The following is a 21,571-nucleotide window of genomic DNA, read 5'->3' on the forward strand; positions in this document are numbered from 1 at the left end:
AGGCCAGTCCTGCCAGCTGAAATAGCCATGTCTTGAGGGCGCGGCGGAAGGAGGGGAGATCCGGAATCACCCGGATCTCTGGGGGTAGTTCGTTCCAGAGGGTGGGGGCTCCAACAGAGAAGGCTCTCCCCCTGGGGGTCGCCAACCGACACTGTCTGGTTGACGGCACCCTGAGGAGACCCTCTCTGTGGGAGCGTATGTTTGTTTGCGGATGTTTGTTTGCCTTCCCATCTTCTCCAAGTACTTATCTCTTTCCAAAATCGGCCAGTTACCTAATGCTGCCATCTGCTGTGGCTTTACTGAAAACTAGATAATATAGTGGTTGTGTTATTCGGTTACAACAGGGGTCTTCAAACTTGGCCCTTTTATGGCTTGTGGACTTCCACTCCCAGAATTCCTCAGCCTGCGTGCCTGGCTGAGGAATTCTGGGAGTTGAAGTCCACAAGTCATAAAAGGGCCAGGTTTGAAGACCCCTGGGTTACAATATTGCTACAATAATCAAATAGGGTTGTGGTGTAATTTTATGCCTTTCTTCGCTTGGTTATCTAGGAAAAAACTAACATATTAGTAGAGCTCGCTTGATGGATTTATTTCTACAATTGTAGTGTGGCAATCAAATCCTTAAGGTGAACTTGGTAGTTAACCAAGTGGCTGAATTCCTCCTTCCGTTATATATTCAAGATGGACAGTATTTAATATTTATTTGTTACGGATATGTAAGGGTGTGGGTCTGTACATATGTTGTATATAGTATGTTTTAGGTGTGTGTCATATATGTGTTTCACTTTGAGAGTAGGCAACTAAATTTCATTTTTTGATGTGTGCCATTGTGCCCAGTAAAAAAATGACAATAAAGGTTATCTTATCTTCCTAATTTCCTTTTGCAACAGAGTAAATTTTCATTTTTCCCCCCACTTTTTTTTCCTCCCCTTACTAGGGTATGAAGCCCGAATTGAGCTATTTGGCCCATAACCTATGTGAGATTGACAAGTATCGTGTAGAAACTTGCTGTGTAATTGGTGAGAAACTTTGCATGTTCTTTTCTTGAAGAAACTGATTTGTTCCCCTTTTAAACAGTGCCAGTGAAGCTATTATTATTATTATTATTTAACTTAGGGAACTATTACAGTTTGCGTTCCCAGCATGAGAAAGCAGCCCTCTATTTCCAGCGAGCCCTGAAACTGAATCCTCGATACCTTGGAGCATGGACCCTTATGGGGCATGAATACATGGAGATGAAAAATACATCAGCAGCTATTCAAGCATACAGGTCTGTGTGTAAGAGTTAAGCTCAGTTGCCTGGGATTGGAATTGCTTTAACTGGGATGTTACTTTTTACAGAAATTTTACCCTGTGCCAAACTAAATGCTCTGGGCATCAAATGAGAAAAGATTTATAGCAATAGCAGACTTATATACCAGAAGTGGCACGAAATGTCGGGAGAGATTCGCCAAATGTCTCAGTCGTATTATAACGGGGGTTGTTAGACCCAGGAGTAAAATGTTTGAAGTTTTCCTACTTTCCGACTCAGTTGGAACTCGGTCGTCTTAATCTTGACGACCCTCAGTCGTCTTAATCGGACGTCATGACGGAAAGATTGGTGACGCGGTAGTGCCGAGTTTTATAGAAAAAAATTATTTACTAGAAGCAATCTATTAACCTAACTTTAAAGCCTAAGATATAATTATGGTGCCCACAGCCTGCGTAGGGAAAAAAATGACAGGAAATAGGATTGTTTTCCTTTACTTGGGAAAACAAAGGGCAGCTGCATGTCCCTTTGGCAGGAGAGAGTTTCACAAAGTGGAAGCTACTCTAGAGCAGTGGTTCTCAACCTGTGGGTCGGGACCCCATTTGGGGTCGATCGACCATTTCATGGGGGTCGCCAAGCAAGGCTGTCCGCCATTTTTTTTGTCCGCCATTTTTTTCCCCTTTTTTCCGGTGGGTGCCTTACCTCCCTTGGGCTGGGCCAGCTGGTGGTCGGCCTGCTCCGTCTCTGCCGCTTGCCAGCTACGCCTCGGCCGGCGCAGGGGGTGGAACCACGCATGCGCGGCGCTCCCAGGCAGGGAAAGTCCTCGACTTACGACCGGTTGGGTAGTCCTCGACTTACGACTGGTTGGGGTCACGGCATTAAAAAGGTTGAGAACCACTGCTCTAGAGAATTCTTGCCACTTATTTTGCTTTCCCCTCCCTCACATGTCATTCATTTCCTTCCAAAATAAATAAAAAAATGTATATGATGGATTTTAACTATATTACTCTTTTTCCCCCCCCAAATGCCCTCCTCTGTTAGACATGCCATTGAAGTGAATAAAAGAGACTACAGAGCATGGTATGGACTGGGGCAAACATATGAGATTCTCAAGATGCCATTTTACTGCCTTTATTATTACCGGCGAGCCCATCAACTCAGGTAAAACAGCGAGCATAGTTATTGCTGCATTTTTTAAAATCAACTATGCTTGGTATGTGAAGTTAAATTATTATATATGAAATAAATTATTTATTTGGAAGTATGTATTTATAAAGAAGAATGCCCTGCAAATGATAAAACTTTGGTTTTCAGTGTTGACTATTAGCTCTATTAAAGGCAAAGGAGTATAAATTGCAAAGAATTACTAAAGATATCAATTTCATAAAACTAATTATTGTGGGGAAAATAAGTCCTGTGCTTATTCAGTGCTAACCTTTAGGGTTTTTCTTGATAAATAAAGCTATGAAATTAGTTGATATTGGAGGAAGTTTTTCCAATAGTTGAATCTGAAAAATCCCACTGCCAAAATCTGACAGGTCTTTAATTTTTTAACTTTTGTGGTTAAAACTGCTCAGCAGGCAACTGCTCAGCGAGCTATAGATGATTTTAAATGATTTTAATCTTTTTGTCAGCTAGGTATCTTGTGTTTTTCACAGACCCAATGATTCCCGTATGCTTGTTGCTCTCGGAGAATGTTATGAAAAATTAAATCAGCTAGTAGAAGCCAAAAAGGTACTAGAAAGCACAAATTTGCAAAAAGGGGGGGGGGATTTGTGGTTTCATGGGGAACCAGATTGGGGAATTATTGCATGTATTATGTTGCCCTAGTCTGTGCATCATCCTTTGAGAATGGTTTGTGAGATGTAGGTCATATGGCTAGGCCAGGGGTAGGCAACCATGGCTCTTTTATGACTCGTGGACTTCAACTCCCAGAATTCCTGAGCCAGCATGGCTCAGCTTGGAAACCTCTCCCTTTCCCCTCAGCATGGCTGGCTCAGGAATTCTGGGAGTTGAAGTCCACGAGTCATAAAAGAGCCAAGGTTGTCTACCCCTGGGCTAGGCTATCTATGTTAAGAAAGGGGACAAAAAGCATCAAGTCCTTCCTAGAATGGAATGAAAAATTTGATTATGATGTACATTTTATTTTCACACTTCCACATGCCTAATATAATGGGGACCAGTCCTTTCTTATTGCTTCATATCTTAAATTCTATTCCAGTATGAAGAAAAAGAATGTCCCTCAAACTTAGTGTTATAAAGTTATTTTCATTCCCAAGTCCTGATAATAAAGTTACAAAATGCAGTCAGAATATCTTAATATAAATATTACATCAGAATCAGTGAAAATCCAAAACATAATTAGTATTTGTAGTATCAAAAATACTTTTTATTATAATAGTGTTGCTCAATTTGTGCTGATGTTTAGGATGCTTTTGCCCAGGTAGAACAAGGACTTGTTGGCAAATATAACAAACATACAATGATTGCGAAAGAATCATTTTTATATTAACCCCGTTTGCTAGTCTGATCTATAATGTTAGTGTCCCAGTAAATGCAAAATTCCATAATCTTTCACACCAACCCCTGACCAATAATTCAAAAGTAATTTTTTGCTGTGCAATAATCAGTATATGAGCCATCAACAAAAAGAAATGGATTTGACCATCTATAAAATAATTTATGTGACATCCCTGATACATTTTAACTAGCTTACTCACTGGGGGGATGTTTTGTGGTGATGGTAACAAAGAGTGAATGTGCATTTTGGATGGCATACAAGTTTAATAGTTTAATATTCTTTACTTCATCTTTGCTTTTATTCTTGACAGTGTTACTGGAGAGCATATGCTGTAGGGGATGTGGAAAAAATGGCACTGGTGAAGCTAGCAAAGTGAGTATGGCATTGCATTTCTCTTGCCTTACTTTCTCGATTAAGGCTGGAATGTTTCTGTTTTAAAAGAAAAGGGAAAGTGGGGCTTGTAAAGGCACATGGGCAGTGGATACATCATTGTACCATGGGCATTTTTCTGTAGAAATACAGTTCATGTGTGGTTAACTTTATAGGCTTCTACCTAAAAGCCCCTTGCGGAGTGAATCATGTCCTACAGCTTTGTACTCAAAAGTATAATGTTGAGTTGGTACCTCCTGCTCAGCTGATCTTTTTATCCTCAGTCAAGAGCATCCTCTTACCACTTGTGTCCTTTCTTAGGCTTCATGAGCAGTTGAATGAATCAGAACAGGCTGCTCAGTGCTATATCAAATACATCCAAGATATCTATTCTTGTGGGGTAAGTCAGCTCTAAATAAGTTTGGGAGAGCATGAGAGGGAAATATAGGAAAATCCTAAAAGTCCTTAGAGGTAATCCTTGACTTACGATGGAATTGGGACTGGATTTTCTGTCGTAAACTGTGATGTCACCTGACTGCATCACTTTGCAGTTGCAGTCCTAGTAGTCTCAGTTGCCATCATAACCCCAGGATTGTGCAGGTTGTTGGGTGGGAAGAGATGGGCGTCCCTGGCAAGCAAGCTGGGGAGTACTGCAGGCAGGTGGTAGGGAGCAGGGAGGAGAGTGCCATGGGTGTGTGGAAAGTGCCACAAGTAGGCATTGGGGACGGTTACAAATGCAGGTGGCCCACACTTTGAGGGTGCTGAGATGGCCAGAACTTTGAAGACTCGTGTTAAGTCATTTTTTTCAACTGTAACTGAAACATTTAGTTGTGACCTTGAATGGTTGCTGAATGAATGGATGTACCTATATTGTATCCCAGGAATTAGGGGACAACTTGGAAATAAGCACTGCCTTCCGCTACTTGGCTCAGTATTACTTCAAGTGTAAGCTCTGGGATGAAGCCTCAGCCTGTGCTCAGAAATGCTGCGCCTTCAATGATGTGAGTAACCGCTACAGTTTAAGTGGACAATTTTTCACTGGGGCTTTATGCCTGTCCCCATATGTATGTATACATCATTAATGTATAACTCCCTTCTCCCCCTTCATTTGTGGCTAGGCCAGAAGCTGTGTCCTCCAGGCTTGGTGTAATTCATATCTAAAATTAATCTGGCAGAGCTACTGCTTTAACTTAAGATGGTAAAAAGTAATGCCCTGTGGCGAGGTGGATGGCAAATAAATTTAGTAAATGAATAAATAATTTATTTAGTAGAGATGGCCCTTATTATTTGTAGGAATTCCATTCCAGCTTAACTAATAGATAACAAAACTGTAGCCAATGAGATCTTGAAAAGAATTTATTCTACAGGGTCTGAGGTACTTCTTCCAAATAATTCTTTGGTTTATTCAGACATTCGTGTATTTGCAATTTGCAAACTTTTGGCTATTAAAATGGTGGCAAATATAACACTGAGCCTATTGCTTTTCTTTCTTATCAGAGAATGAAGTTCTTTAAATTAATACTGACAGATCCCAGAAAGCATACAGGCCATTACAAGAAATATTCATTTAGCTGCCTCCTCCATCGCATACGATCAATACAAAAGGCAGCATGTAGCTAGCTCTCTGAGTATGTTGCAGAACTCACCTCTACTAAGCTGCCATTCAGCTGTTTAATGGACTAAGGAGAGTGATATTGTAATATTCTCACATGCACACGAGATTTAACTTTCCTGTATATCCTTTTTCCCCACCTATTTTGTGTGTGTGTGTGTGTACATTCTTTATATGAAGCAGTACCTACTGGTTTAGTTATAATTTAGCATGCTTTGCCTATAACCTGTTTTCTCTCAGCATCCTCCCTTTTTCTTTCCTCATGCATCTGGCTTTTCTTTCTAGACAAGAGAAGAAGGGAAAGCTCTTTTGCGACAAATCTTACAGTTACGAAATCAAGGGGAGACATCAACTACAGAGACAGCCACGCCTTTCCTACTTCCTTCTTCCCTCTCTGCCAACAACACTCCAACCCGCCGAGTGTCCCCACTGAATTTGTCCAATATTACACCTTGAACTGAACTACCTTTCTGTGCTGGCTCAGTTGAGAGGATGATCCTGTGGTAAACTGGGTCTTCCTCTTGAGGAAGGCTGTTGTATTCAGTTCGGATGGCTGACATCACGTTGCTGAGGACGACTGTCTGTTGTATTGTAACCATGAAATGGTAATAGCTCAGACTGTGTAGCGAGCTGAATTCACGTACATCTCAGTCTTCTTACAAGTCTGGCACCTGAGTGTGAGAGATAAAACCTCTCTTTACACTGGCTGTGGGGTTGTTTTCTGTCCCTTTCTTCATCACATTCCTTTCTGAGGATGTTGTAGTAAGATGCAAGTTGATCAGATTTGCATCATATTTGAAACAGTATCGCTTTTATTTGAAATTGAAAAGGAGTGTCTGTGAGCAGCTGGCTTTGTCTTTTTATTATGTGACTAATAAAAGTTTACCTTATAAGACAGTGGTGGCGAACCTATGGCACGGGTGCCAGAGGCGGCACTCAGAGCCCTCTCTGTGGGCACACGCGCCATCGCCCCAGTCCTAGGCCTTCAGCTGGGTTTTTTAAAACCTTTTCGCTTTAGGCCTCCGCCAGCGTGTGCAAAAAAAGAAAAAAGGTTCAATCAGTCAATTTCAACTTCTCACGGGGAAAAAAAAAGATCTTGCAATGAGAATATTGATTGAACTTTTTAGTCCCACCCAGTGTGCCGTTACCACCACAGCCATGCCCACCCAATGTGCCACACCTACCCAATGGACCACACCCACCCGGCACTCGATGATGAATAAGTGGATTTTGGGTTGCAGTTTGGGCACTCAATCTCTAAAAGGTTCGCCATCACTGTTATAAGAGCAACAAGGCAGAGAACGTGGATGGAGAAGGGAACAGGTCACATCTAATTCAATGTAATAATGCCAGGCTGAAACTGGTAACATAAAGTGATGGGTATATTTTATGCCAGCAGGTACAGTGTTACTGCTTTCCCACGTGGGCTCTAGAAGTTGTAGACTATTTTAGTTAATCTTTTGTTGATCAAGAACCAGAGGAAATTACTCGAGAGCAAATCTATTCATTTCTTTTGACTTAGCAGCTTGTAAATGTTCAGTTTAAACATTGACTATGTTATTGTAACCTAATGATTGCGACCAGTCTTTAAATGCCAAGACTGTTAGAATTCAGGAAGCATAAAACAATTTTTGTGTGGTTAAGAATCATGTTATCTGCCGTTACCATGTTTTTATCAGTATATTTTCAAGAAATCAGATTTATGGCTTCTGACCTGTTTCAGAGATGTTGAGGCTTCAGTATTCATATTTAGAACTTTAATCTTCTTCCTCCTCAAGGAAACTCAATGTGGTAAACAGCCTTCCAGATTTATCATAGCAAATAAGCTGTATAGTCAGATCAGCCACCATTCATAATTGCTTGGATCATCTAATCATAAAATAATTCTTATAAATAAAGTAGAAGTAATCTAAAGTTATCCCATACTTCTATAATTGTAAAATAATCCAACCCACTCTTGTACTGTATGGCAGTCATTAAATTCGGTGCCTTGTTATACTAGTGGAAACTGAAGCAAGGCTGCCACCCTTTGAATAGCAGATCTTGTCAACATCCAGCTCAAGAATCCGAATAAAACTCCAGGTTCATTTCGTTTCTGAAAAGCTTACTGTTTATTGAATACACAGCTTGGTTATGTCGAAGAAAAACTAGCTCTGAAGTTCCCAGACACCAATTCATCGACTTAAACAATTCTCCAAACCCCCAACATCTTATGTAACACATATCAACAAGTTCACTTTGTTATGGGAACCATCTGTTTCAAATCCACACCTGTTATGGTGTCCTTGACAAGGCTTCAGCCTCTCACACTCTCCAGCTGAATTGAAGAGGTTTCGTTTCTCCATTTAAACCACTTGAAAGTAACATTCTCTCCCCCCCTCTTAATCTAAAGCAGTGGTGGCGAACCTATGGCACGGGTGCCAGAGGCGGCATTCAGAGCCCTCTCTGTGGGCATGCGCGCCATGCCCCAGAGATGGCAACCGTCCTTCTTCAACCAGCTGCCCGCTAACTCGCTGAGGTCCCACATGGCCGGATGCATCCCAGAATGGCTGGTTTCCCTCCCCCTGTCCCATCCCTCCTGGCCTCACATGCTCTCCTTTTCCCCGGCACGACCCACTGCAGCGCCTCATCAGCTGTTGGCCATCTGTCCAGCTTAGAGGCGGCTTCTCTGAACTTCTGGTGGCGGGCTGCGGAGCCCCAGAGTGTGCTGTCAAGGGGCCGGTAGGCTGTGGCTGCTGATGGACACTGTTGGCCGCCATGCGCTCGCTGGCCTGTGTGTGTAGGGGCCGATGGTGTCAGGCAACAGCTACCCTGGCCCCTACCTCACCTTGCCCTGTGACAATGGCACCCCAGCCCTGCCTCACTTCACCCCGCAGGACGAGCCTCCTGCCCACTGCCCCACCTGCCAGAGACCCCCTGGATCTCCCCCAACCCCTGCCCGGTCCCCACAGGCATCCCTCCCCATGAGCAACATCGAGGTGACACGCCCACCTTGGCCACACCCACCGTCTGCCATGACCACCACAGCCACACCCACCTTGCACCCGGTGATAAATAAGTGGGTTTTGGGTTGCAATTTGGGCACTCGGTCTCTAAAAGGTTCGCCATCACTGATCTAAAGGCAAGATGAAATGCAGAAGCACCTTGCTGCCAAAGTTTCATCCTTGGCAGATCTATTTTTTCCAGATCAGAATCAATAAGTTTGTGCACAAGGAGCTTCCTATGAAATAATCATAATTGTGTTTGTGTTGGTTGGTGTTCTAGATGTATCCCTCCTTTAGCCTTGGATTGCTGCAAATTATTTCATGAACTAATGCCTCACATGATTATCAAAATGTAAATACTGGAATCTTTTGCTATTAAAATTAGGCATTTATCAAAGTTGGTGCATACCCATAATTTTAACAAACTAACGCCAGTTGCTCAGGTTTTCTAAGGCACAAAAATATCCCATATCTGCCCTTGGCAGGAAATTGTCATATGCTTGCAACTACACCATTCAATCAGGATTTTGCACATTCTTTGTATTGAGTATATAGTAGTTGATGATTTAGGCACTGAAGAGGAATATTAGAGCCAATCCGATTTCATGGCTCAGGATTTTTTTTGAAAAACAGTACATTTGTGCAGTTAATGTTCTGAAAGATATGTTTCTTGAAATAGCCCTGTATGTATTATGCTCTTAACAGAGCATTTTGCTATATGAAAAGCCAGAAAAGAAAAAAAATAAAATGGAGGGGAACTTGTTTTCTGCTTTTGAACGAGTTGCAAGTTTATATGAAGTTCTGATTACATTATGCTCAGGAATGCAGGAAAGAGTATACGTAGTCCTTTGCATCTAGTCAACTATGTCTCTATTGTTTGACATACGTTAAGCATGTGACATGGTTTTTTTTAAAAATCTTAACCAGAAACATCAGTAGAATTTTCAGGCTGTTCTATAGAACTCCTTCATGGGGTTCCATGAGACTATGGGGGGGGGGGGGATGTCCATGCAAACCCTGCCAATTATCTATCGCTAGAGCAGTGGTTCTCAACCTTTTTAATGCCGCGACCCCCCAACCGGTCGTAAGTCGAGGACTAAACCGGTCGTAAGTCGAGGACTAAGCCGGTCATAAGTCGAGGACTACCCAACCGGTCGTAAGTCGAGGACTTTCCCTGCCTGGGAGCGCCACACATGCGTGGTTCCGCCCCCTGCGCCGGCCGAGGCGTAGCTGGCAAGCGGCAGAGACGGAGCAGGCCGACCACCAGCTGGCCCAGCCCAAGGGAGGTAAGGCACCTGCCGGAAAAGGGAAAAAAAATGGCGGACAGCCTTGCTTGGCGACCCCCGTGAAATGGTCGATCGACCCCAAATAGGTTGAGAACCGCTGCGCTAGAGCTTTGGCCTCTGGATCAGAGGTCCGGGTTTTGTTTAAAAAACAGTTCCATTGCCCGAAGAAGGCTGAAAACTCCAGTTGTGTACCTTAAAAACAATGGCTCCAATTTACATAGTATTTAATGAGAAGTATTCAAGTTGAAAAATGTCCTTTACAGGCTGCCTTTACAACCTGTTGCTTAATGACTGTTCAAAACAGATTGAAAAAACAACAATCCTTCCTTTGAATTATGCCTGATGCACCACCCCTGTGGCCATTTAATTACATTTCAGGCACTTAGCAACTGGCTCACATTTATGTCGGTTTGTGTCTCAGGATTATGTAATCATATTTTGCCATTTTCTGGCAAAAACACCTATTGGATAAGCTGGATTCAGACTTAGGACCACATGATCTGCTTAACAACCATTGTAAAAGTGTATATATTTGAGCCTGTTTATGTGTTTACTCAACTTACGACTGCAACAATTTGCCACCAAAATTGGATGCTCAAGTTTGGTTACCTGAATATTTTTGCAACCTATGGATTTACCAAGGTTTCCCCACACACACACAAATTTTAGAAAATTTGGACATTTTTTGCCTAAAAAATTGTTATTTTGTTTGCTAAACTTTCATTTTCAGTTTCAAAACCTAGTTATGAAACTTGAGTCCATAAAAACTCATGTGAATCAGATCAAAAGTTAGTAAAAGCTGAAGCCCATTGACAGGTGCGGGACAATGGCTACCACAAGGCCCTTTCAAATATAGGATAATTGCCCTGAGAAACATCCTAAGACCTGAATAGCTGCATGGAACTACATGCACACCAAAGCTGGGTAAAAGCTGACTGCTATAAACCTATAGCAGCATATAATATTGCCTAAGGTTGACATTAGGGTTGACAGAAGAGGGTATCCTGAGGACCATTTGCCGATGGGAGAAGAAGGCCGCCTGTGTTACTCCCAAATTAAGGGAGACAAATCTTTGGGAGATCTGCTGAGGCTTCATTCTTCCAGCTTTTAGGAAAGAAGCCAAAGTTTCTCTTTCGATAGTTTTTCCCTGACATTTGAATTAGGATTTTAGCTTGGGGTGACATTACTGACCACCTTGAATGCTAGAAAGAAGGTATAAATTGTCAATATATTTTGCAAGATTCCCCCCCCCCCCGCCCTGAATTCCTAGAAGGAACTCCTATTGGCCAATATTTATAAATACCTCAACTGTATAGAATCCAGTCTATGCAACTCAATAACATTTCAGAATTGAAAATAACGCATTTATTATGTGTTTAACATAGATAAAATACATGTGGTTCTGCATGCTGTGTATCATTTTTTTAAACACAAATAAAATGGGATGTAACATAAATCTAGGTTTCATAACCATTGGAATAGCAGCTGGCCTGAAAGAAAAGACATACATGCATAGTAATCATCTTTGGTAAGTCAAAGGTGTTCAGAAAGCTCAGGCCTTAACTCACTAAATATAGAATAACTTATATACATTAGATTGGATGTAAAGGTACTTGAGGCTGATCCGTTTAAGCCACTAGGTCACCATCCACTTTTAAAGCCTTCCTGTACCTGGAGCCAACTCACTGACGGTAAAGGCACTAATTGGCTGTGCTGCCTGACAAGGCCTGGGTTCAAAGCATTCAGTGGTTTTTGCCAAAGGGCAGTGGTTTAAACCCTGGAGTTCCTCGGGCACGCAAGATGCGAGTATAAGGGCTGTCTGTCACTGCAGACCGAGTCGCTGAGCGAGTAAGGAAGTTGTGCAAGAATGGCTTCTTGATGGGAGGCTGACTCTTGGGCTGCAAGTTTTCATTATTTGCACAGAAGCGCTTTTTCATAGAAGCTGGTACCCCCGACACTGTCTCTGCGTTTGCTGCAGCCTGGAGCTTCTGCACAGTTTGATATTGCTCTGCGATACAGGCAGCTTTCTTCCGCATATCCATCTTCACCAGTATCATGTTATTCTGAATTTCAGCCAAGGTCTGGTCCTAGAAAGAACATCGAACCAAAAGATGGTCATGATGGTGATTTATCCCGACCAGTGGTTCTGCCATCTGACAGCTGCCTCCTAGGTCTATGAACCGAAAGTGACAATTTGTGCCTCTTCCTGGCTAAGTAGCACCATTCTGATGAGCCAGAGATCAAACTGCATGAACAACAATCTCATCTACATAAGATCTGTCAATAGACTTTGGGTTTGGAATGCAAATTGTTCCAATGGTATCTTGGTACTTGGTGTTAATTGGTTCTGGGAGGGGTGATGGGTACTAAAAAGGACAAGTCCCAAACAAATCACAAGACCACATAACCCTTTGTTTCGGCCAGGAAGAACTTTCTGTCTGTCCCTTTTCCTATGCCAGCAATCTTCCCAGCATAACCAACTTCCTGTCCACCCTCTGTGGCCATGTAGCATGGCTGACTTCCTGTCCATTGCCCACAGCCACCCCTCTCTTCTCATAGCAGCGTGTCGAGTACTAAACAAATGTCTGATACTGGGACATTTTCATGCCAAAATGCATTGAGTACCAATCAATTAATTAATCAGTTAAGGCTTGCGGCAGTCCCGTCTTCTCAAGATTTTCTTTTTTAGTACCATACTTGGTAAAAGCATTCCCCAGCCCTCCCTCTAATTAAAAGAAAATCTAACTTACTGGGCTACTGCCCCTGCTTCGCCATTTTTAGTTTTCTTTATGCTGAGGGATTAACTTTGCAATTTGTTTAGAGGGCAAGGTTTAGGGGGCAAGGTGTAATAGAAAAAAAAAGAGCCTCACAAAGCAGCTAGATTCAGCAGGCCTTTCCATACCTGCTTGGCCAGGATATTGTCACACTTATTGAGGGCTTCTCGGAGTTTCCCAGCACTTGTGCTGTGACAACATGCTCTTTCGGCTGACTGGAACAGCTCTCCAAGATTCAGCAGCTCCGAACGCAGCAGCCTCACATTCTGAGAGAGCAAAGAAGAGTCAAGTAACCAAGACAGGAGCAAAAAAAAAAAATAAACCTTGGTTATAAAGGGCAAGCTGCCCATTAGCAGAGAAGAGGAGCCAGAAAGAATACACAGGAGTGTATTGAGCTAGGGCAGTGGTGGCGAACCTATCGCACAGGTGCCAGAGGTGGCACTCAGAGCCCTCTCTGGGCACGTGCACCATCGCCCCAGTCCTAGGCCTTCAGCTGGGTTTTATAAAACCTTTTTGCTTTAGGCCTCTGCCACCATGTGCAAAAAAAAAAAAAAAAAAGATTCAGTCAATTTCAACTTCTCGCGGGAAAAAAAATGCTCTTGCAAAGTTGGAACTGATTGATTGAACTTTTTAGTCCCACCCAGTCTGCCGTTACCACTGCAGCCACGCCCACCCAATGGGCCACACCCACCCAATGGGCCACATCCACCCGGCACTCGACGATGCATAAGTGGGTTTTGGGTTGCAGTTTGGGCACTCGGTCTCTAAAAGGTTCGCCATCACTGAGCTAGGACCACTCATTCAGTGATCATTTAAAATTACAGTAGCACTGAACAGAAGGGATTTACCACTGGCCCACAAAATTGTGGATGCCATCACAGCCTCTCCGGTCACTCAGGCATCCAGTTTGCGATTGCAATGTCATGGTGAGCTGCAGTCACACGATTGTCATTTGCAACCTTTGCTGTGGCTTCTCAAAAGCAAAGTCAATAGGGAAGCCAGAAGGGACGGTCACAAGTCGCTCCAACTGCTTTTTCTCCCTAGAAGTCCCACTACAGAGAACAAGATCCCAGAGAGCACATGCCTGCCAGCCAGCACTGCTTGCCCACAACCTTGACTGGCCTTCCCAATGACATCCCCACAGCCCTTCACATTCCTTACACGGGATTCCTGCCTCTACCCACTTGACAACCCATATTGTCTGATATGGCCACACGACATTTCATTTTATTACTGCATCACTTAATGACAGCAATCCCTCTCCCGACCTCTGTCGTAACTCAAGGAGTTACCTTGATCAGCAACATCCAAAAGAAAAGAAAATCTAATTTTCTTTAGCAAGCTCTTGTTCCCTCAGCTGAAGTTACCTTTTGACCTTCTTCTAGCTTCCGGTCTAAATCAGCAGCAATGGGCCTGGATGAAGGTGGAGGCTCCAGCATTTTTCGATACTTAAGCAGTTCTGTAGGAAAACAGGGCCAAGTGCAAGAACAAATTAAGCCTAGCAAGCGAATTGCTAATGTACATGGCAGCTTCCAAATCAAGACCAAGCCCTGAAAGATAGAGATGTTTTCCGAGAAATATCAAATCTCTTGCTTCTTTCCCACAAAATAAACCAGACTCACTGAAATTAGATGTAAGGAGGAGATTAGAAGTGATGATGAAAACCATTTCTGTTTTTAAAGCTATCACATACCTATGCAGGAATGGGCTTGTAACAAAAAAAGGCCGCCAGTGTCACAGGACACAATTAAGAGGACTAAGTAACACAAAGAACAGGGGATAATGTAAGTTTAACATTGGGCAGATGTACGTCAATCTTCACAACCCTCCAATAATTAAGGCAGTCTGCCTTTCTCCAGATATACGATCTGATCTCCATGCGAGTTTACAAGAAGAGGGCCTCACCTTTGGTAGATACACTCAGCTCTGCCTGGCACGTCTCTAGCGAATCTTTCACCTCCTGCAATTCTTGCTGCAATTCTTGCTGCGTAGATGTGATTCGTTTGGATCTACGTAAAGTTTCTTCCATATCTTGTCTCTTGCCTGCTTTGGAGTCTTGTTGTTTTGCCTCCTGCAAGGCAGCTTCCAACTCTTTTATCTTCTCATCCCGACTCTGAAGAAAAAAGAAGATGCTCTAACTAGGAAACGGGGGGGGGGGGGGGGAAGGAGCTGTGGAACTAAGGAGGTATCTCCCCAAGGTTCCTATAAAAATGTGTGATTCTTAAGCATCAGGCACAAACAACTAGAATCACACTCACAGAGTCACAAACAAGCTAGTTTATTGTTCTATTCGTATTCTGCGGGAATCTCCCCATACTGGTAGCTTTTGCTGGGAAAGACTAGATAAAGCTCAACAGCATGGGGTGTGTGGAGTGTGTGTGGTTAGACCTTTCCCTCTTGTGATACCGATTTCCCAGTTGAGCCCTCCTCCCAACTGACTGCTCTCCAAGATCAAGGCAAGTCCTCACACATATAAGAATCTTCCACTAGCAAAGAATTTCCATTATAGAATCATATGTATCTGCTTTCTTTGTTGTTAGCAGTAGTCAGCATTTTATTTACCCACTGGGATTCTTAAGACCACCAAATTGTCAAACGGCTCAAGGCAGCCTTACCAGCAGGTTCGTAACCTAACCCAGCAGTAAATAACCAAATAACTACATACTCTTTTAAAAGCATCAGTTCTGGAGAAGAGATTGGGACAAACATGATATCCAAGTTACATCTGGAGTCAGTTAGGCAGTTAGAGTTGCAGCATAGCCTTTTTCTAAGGCACAAGCCAACCAAAATGTAGACAATTTTAATGCCCACAGCAAACTTTGGGATCAGGATGGGAGGAGGGAGGGAGGCATGCATCAGTTACATGAAGGAGTCTTGGTAGGTCTCTCCATTGCACACTACAAAAATACTAAAGTTTAAAGGACATGTCTTCTCTAGACTGCCACTTCTTTGTTTGTGGCAGATGATATAGTCCCTGTCCCCAGAAAACCCCAGTACATCATCTACCTCGTATTCCTACCTCTATTTCTTCCAGATAGTAGTCTGTCAGTGACACCTTCAAATTATTCAGTTTGTCTTCATAAAGCTCCTCTAACATCTCCTTTTGAGAATCCAGATGGTCACTACAGAAGACATTGAAGAAGGGGGAAAAAAGATGACACAGTAAGATAGGTGGATAGAAAGCCAAGGACCAATCACAGAAGCTTCCTGGAAAATACAGGTAGCTCCAACAGCAACAGTACCTGCTCCACTGCTCTCTCTGTTGTAGGTGTGCCATCATCTCATTGCAGATCTCATCACGGAGACGCACCTCCAGCTGAAGCTTCTCCTGACGCTCCTTCAGCAGAAGCTCTTGCACAGCTTTAACTATATGCACAAGGTCCTGGATTTTGGGATGAGGAAAATACAAAGAACATGGTGATTTAGGTTCAATGGGACAGTCAACATCAGAATGCTTCACAGACCCAACCAACTGATTTAAAAATACTGATCAATACTTAAATCATATGCTCAAAATATGGAAGTTTCTAAAGTCCCAGAGGTGTCCAACTGAGTAGCTTTGAAAACTTCTCCATTCAGTAAATAAGGAAGGACCAACCACTTACCTCCTTATCATATGCAGTGACATCTGTTTCATCTTCGCTGTCTTCATCAGATTCTGCTTCTTCAGCCAAAACAGACACAGAGGCCGTACTAGTTTCAATGCTGTGTTCCTTGATGAGTGAATGGATAGACAAAAGCCCCACCTTTGTAGGAACCTGGATAAGCTGTAAGAAACCAAATTACACTATCAACACAGTTAAAAAAAACCACAGCACTCATTTTCTTCCACCTTATGCCAAGGTTACTCTGAGCGGAATATATTGTTTATGTTTTTGAAAAAGGCTTCCAGGACAAAGTGGCCCTGATGTTTACCCTCAGGAGGATGCAACTTGTAGAAAAAAAACATAAAGAACACCATCTTAGAGCATCTACATAAAGAATAGACTGCTTGCATGAAACTGTGGCTCTTTGGGTGATCATCTTTTGTATGCAATGTGTGCCTCCACACTGAAAATATTTGAAAATGTTCTAAAGCAGGAGATTTTTGTTGGGAACTTCCACCATAATGTGCACGTGAAAGACAGCTCCTTCCTTTTACCTCAGTTCCTTGAGACCACTGAAGCGGCCCTAGCACTCCAATCTTACATGCAGCAGTAATACAAGAGAAGGTTGACAGTAGGAATGCACAGAGAACCACTGGAAAAACCAGCTACAAATAAGTAACTTTTTGTTCTTTTATATAGTCTGTCTCTCACACCATTAGCAGCCTCATTTATTCATATGCCCTACTACAGTAAAAAATAAAGGGGAGAATAGTACATCCAAAGGAAGCACCAGATCACAACAGGATACCCAAACCACAGGTAGAAAAAGGAATAGAAATAGCAACCTTAAAAAAGTCCAGCAATTACAGGCCTCAAAGCTGAGTTATAAAAGCTGTAGTATATGTAGTAGAATGTCCTTCGGTGCTCCCTGGAGTGGGCAATTTAGGCCTGTCACTATCAAGTCCAGAGTCTGGTAGAACAGTAGGGGGTTAATGGCAGGAGGGAAGGCATATAGTAGGACTTTCAGCCAGTCAACATCGAAGACTTTTGTTGCCACTGCTCCCTGATTGGAAGGCAAAAGATGAGGGGCTGTACCTTTGCAACTGATATGGGTGTAGCTAAGAATTTATTACTAGTCTCCCAAAGATCAGCATAAATTGCTCAAACATAATTGGTTTGCTTGAGAAAGCCCTTGTGAGTGATGGGTGAAACCAATGGAACCACATGGTCTCCAGAGCAAATGGAAGCACAGGAAGCAACAGCCAAATTCATTTTAGTCCTGCAAGTACAGGGAGATGATCACTGCAGGAAAAAAAAAAAATCTTGCTCTGTAACCTTTTGTGTTGACAGCATTGGAGGAAGGAGATCCTCCACTGGAGGAAGAACATTAGACTACTAATTGGCTAAGTAGCCACAGTCAACCTTAATAATTATAACATTGCAGTGGACATTCTATCCTATCTGTTTTCTATCCAGTAAAGAACTCGAACACTACCCAAATTAACTCCAATAATTCTGCTCTCACCTGGCTGGCAATGGCAGAGAACTTAGCCACATGGAGGGTCTCATCATATGAGGAAGCACATGGGTTGATATTGACAATCATACAGGACTGCCCACGTCCTGTGAAAAAGCCTTGGAATACACGGGTTAGTTTGCTATCCCGGAAGCCGTGGTGTAAGACGAAACTGGATAAATCTCTCTCTCTCTCTCTTCTCCTAAACACGAGACCTTTACGATTATGTTTTGTACTTCGGAAGGGTGTATAGTAGCAGGAGTAGAATTGGATCTTGTGCATACGTGTAAGTAGTCATAGAAGTTGGTCTGACCAGAATTATGGTCTTCCCGGTCTGTTTCGATGTCTGACAGGGTGAATGCTAGAAGTAGAAGTTTCTTTAACTTACTTGGTCTGATTGTGGCGCAAACCTGTGAGACATCGCCCCAGAGTGTGCAAGGAGGTATTGATGTTATTGGCTTCCTTCATACGGTCCCCAGTTCTCTGCTCTTTGCAGCGTTCTGAGCCAGCAAGGTCACAGAGTGACAGCCTGGTGAAGAGAAAAAGAAGTATTTGGATGCAAGGCCTGGTCCCCCCCCCATCTCCACCACTCCCTGCTTCCTCCCCCTCTTCCCCCCATCAGATTCTAACTTCAGGTTAGAAATTCTGGCAATCAGCATGAGAATCCATGACAAGATCCAGTTATAGTTTTGCTTTTTAATTTTACTACTTTAGGTTGCCTTGCTCCATACTGGCACGGAGGGAAAACTCTTTTTCATTTCAGGTTAGACACAAGACTGAACATTTTACACCAAGCCAAAGTTGTCATTCTGACAAACACATGTCAAAACTACTCAAGGCGGCTTCCCTGCGTATATTGAAAAAAACAAAGCTGTCTTTCAGGCCTTCAGTAAGAAAGTTTTCCCTTACTCGCTGATCTTTGGGACCATTTTACTGCTGCTTTCCTGAAGGTGTAGAATTCGGATGGAGAAGATGCTGTGGCTACAGAGGGCAAGAGAAGAAACATTTTTAGAAAATAAACTGGTTCAAATTATTAAGCCCATTTATTCCCATATTTCCCAATCCTGGGTGAATTAATTTTTTTTGTACAGAGAACATACTTTACTAATCCTCCAGAATCCCAACACTCCCTCTGTCACCAAAATGAGGAATATGGCAGACCTGCGGCTAGAATTCTCATTCATGTGGGTGCTGGCAAAACTTTGATTTCTCCGGCCTAATTTCAGCAGTTTCCAGGCCTCTTCAGCACTTTGCACATTGACCCAGTTCAGATCTACAAAAGCAAAGATGAGTCAGGGAACTGAAATATCAGGAATTAGAGTCTGCGTTTATCTAGGAATCATCAGGGAAAACATCACACCTCAATAAAGGGAGGAGTGTGTCTTCCATCACTGGTTCAAGCCATTCAGAATATGGCTTATTAGATGACTGATCAGCTGGATTAATTATTCTACAAGTTTAATCCAATTTATATTCTGGGTGAGAAGGCTGAGCTGTACCTTTAACATATGTATTTCCAGTATGATCCTCACAGAGCCGCAGTGTAGGCCTCTTGCGGTTTGGGGCAGATGGAGGGGTCTCCAGCAAGTCATAAATCAGCTCATTGTAGATCTCAAAGAAGGAGACCCAGATAGAAAATTGCACATCCTCTTGAGTCACAAATGAAACACTATCTGGGTCAGTTTTGTGAGGTCCTGTCTCTATCAATGAAAACAAAACAAAACAAAAAGGTTATCAGTGATTGTAACAATTCACAGTTGACCCAATTAACACAGACTTTCTGAAAATAAACCCAAAGCACATAGTGATTGTTCTTAATAAGCCCAGCTTCCATAAATTAAGTGTTTCCTTTCTCTTAAAGCAGAAGAAATATTTTCTTTCCAAACTAAGCTTCTCATAGCACCAAGGGAAAGTTTTAGCTTCATTATACATTATACCCTTCTACTTTACAAAGCCTACACAGTTAGCAACAAGAGATGTTCCATTGCCCAGTAATTGCTAAACTAGAAGATATTTGAAGGGGCACTTTATAAGTTGCAGTAGAGAAAAACCAAAGATTGCATAAACCCAGTCCTTTTCTGTGAAATGTAATTGAAACATACATTGGATTGTGGATATTGTTCTGATTAAGATGCTTCTCTTGAATTCCATTGTTTCTGAATGTCTTTTTACTGCATTTCTTACTGCTGAAGGCTTTATTATTCTTAGTTTTGAGGTGTTATAGTGCTTAGTTTTTCAATTCTATGGAAAATAAAATTGCCCCAGAACCAAGGTTCATGACAGCACGTACCTTCCAGCTGGCTCCAGTTTGCCTGGTTTGTCGACTGGCAAACCGAGGAGAGTCCACCAATGCCGCTATCAATACTACCACTTGTGGGTGCTTGTGATTGGGATGCTGTTCTGTGACTTTTGTTCAAAGAAGTAAAGAGTTCCTCCTGCCAACCCAAAAAAGAAGAATTATAGCAGGGATTTTGACCAGTTCATCCTCTTCCTTGCCCTTATGGGCTTTGAGGCACTTACCTCCTTTATCCCACCATAGATTAGAGCCTGCTTCTTGGTTTCCTCTTGATGAATCTGTTTGCTGTCCAGCCAATTTACTATGTTTGATAGGAAAGGTTTCAGGTCTGTGGCTCGGTACAACCGTGTCCCAATACTGTTGAATATGATGACTAGGGAACGGGGTAGGATCCCTCTGTCAGTACCATTTCCTTCAAGCAAAGCACAAAGAAGCAACAGTCAAAACGAGGCACCCTTATTAATCAGAGGTTATCTGGAACATTGTACACCAAGCGCTGCTTACCTTGGATTGTATAAGTCTTTCCTGAATTAGTGACTCCATAGGTATATACAAGCCAGTTCTGCCCACTGAGGACATCCTTCACCACTTCCTTCATTGTGGCATCAAAGAATGCTTTCTGGCCTATCTCTGGCCCAAAGATCTGAATATCAAATGATAAGGGTTATAACGTGCTCATACAGAGTAGGATTTCTCTAGATGTATGGTTAATTACATCAAATTATCAGAAATTAATCCCCGTCTCTCCATGAGTTCTCTACCCCCAAAAGAGTTTTAAACATCACAATCTCTACTGGTTTCAGTAGAGGTCCGAGAAAGAGGAGCACCATCGCATTAAATGAAAAAACACACCTGGGTGAAGGTGAATTTGTGCACTGCCTGGCCAATTCCTCGCTCAGTGTTTCTCATCGTAAAGGAATCTTTGGGTGCTTTGAGAAGAAGGGTATCGGCATTTTCTATGCAGACACAGTCCTGAGAAGTATAGTTAGCATTCAGTACCTAAAATCATCTGCCATAGCAGCAAATCACTTTTCTGCAGGCACTCTTAATTTTAAATATTTATATCCAGCCACTCTATCAAAATATCTCAAGTGTCTTATAGCACAACAATAAAAGACTATAACAACAACAACAACAATAATAATAAAGTTGGGACCTTGGAGGTCATCTAGTCCAATCCCCTGCTCAGGCAGGAAACCCTATACCATTTCGGACAAATGGCTGTCCAGTCTCTTCTTAAAAACCTCCAGTGTTGGAGCATTCACCGCTTCTGGAGGCAGGTTGTTCCACTGGTTAATTGTTCTAACTGTCAGGAAGTTTCTCCTTAGTTCTAGGTTGCTTCTCTCCTTGATTAGTTTCCATCCGTTGCTTCTTGTC

General features: G+C 42.6%; 2 protein-coding genes across 2 annotated transcripts in view; one reads left to right on the forward strand and one right to left on the reverse strand.

Annotated features, from left to right (window-relative positions):
- Positions 1-6,457, forward strand: part of CDC23 (cell division cycle 23) — a 12,411-nt gene extending 5,954 nt beyond the window's left edge. The window contains exons 8-16 of the mRNA XM_029285676.1: positions 242-267; positions 938-1,019; positions 1,117-1,270; positions 2,291-2,410; positions 2,908-2,983; positions 4,081-4,142; positions 4,461-4,539; positions 5,021-5,140; positions 6,037-6,457. Coding sequence (XP_029141509.1) covers positions 242-267; positions 938-1,019; positions 1,117-1,270; positions 2,291-2,410; positions 2,908-2,983; positions 4,081-4,142; positions 4,461-4,539; positions 5,021-5,140; positions 6,037-6,207 — 890 coding nt within the window. The 3' untranslated portion in view covers positions 6,208-6,457. The remainder of the gene's footprint in view (positions 1-241; positions 268-937; positions 1,020-1,116; positions 1,271-2,290; positions 2,411-2,907; positions 2,984-4,080; positions 4,143-4,460; positions 4,540-5,020; positions 5,141-6,036) is intronic.
- A 4,929-nt stretch (positions 6,458-11,386) lies between these two features.
- KIF20A (kinesin family member 20A) overlaps positions 11,387-21,571 on the reverse strand; it is a 14,007-nt gene continuing 3,822 nt past the window's right edge. Inside the window, exons 4-19 of the mRNA XM_015823956.1 lie at positions 21,047-21,166; positions 20,699-20,837; positions 20,419-20,606; positions 20,189-20,333; positions 19,398-19,598; positions 19,060-19,171; positions 18,808-18,879; positions 18,287-18,427; positions 17,908-18,082; positions 16,401-16,562; positions 16,038-16,177; positions 15,815-15,917; positions 14,701-14,908; positions 14,163-14,254; positions 12,924-13,061; positions 11,387-12,108 (exon numbers count right to left, since the gene is read on the reverse strand). Of these exons, the coding sequence (XP_015679442.1) occupies positions 11,764-12,108; positions 12,924-13,061; positions 14,163-14,254; positions 14,701-14,908; positions 15,815-15,917; positions 16,038-16,177; positions 16,401-16,562; positions 17,908-18,082; positions 18,287-18,427; positions 18,808-18,879; positions 19,060-19,171; positions 19,398-19,598; positions 20,189-20,333; positions 20,419-20,606; positions 20,699-20,837; positions 21,047-21,166 (2,481 nt within the window). The 3' untranslated portion in view covers positions 11,387-11,763. The remainder of the gene's footprint in view (positions 12,109-12,923; positions 13,062-14,162; positions 14,255-14,700; positions 14,909-15,814; positions 15,918-16,037; positions 16,178-16,400; positions 16,563-17,907; positions 18,083-18,286; positions 18,428-18,807; positions 18,880-19,059; positions 19,172-19,397; positions 19,599-20,188; positions 20,334-20,418; positions 20,607-20,698; positions 20,838-21,046; positions 21,167-21,571) is intronic.

Source organism: Protobothrops mucrosquamatus, unplaced genomic scaffold, assembly GCF_001527695.2.
Source record: "Protobothrops mucrosquamatus isolate PMUCROS unplaced genomic scaffold, P.Mucros_1.0 scaffold2058, whole genome shotgun sequence".
Lineage (NCBI taxonomy): Eukaryota > Metazoa > Chordata > Lepidosauria > Squamata > Viperidae > Protobothrops > Protobothrops mucrosquamatus.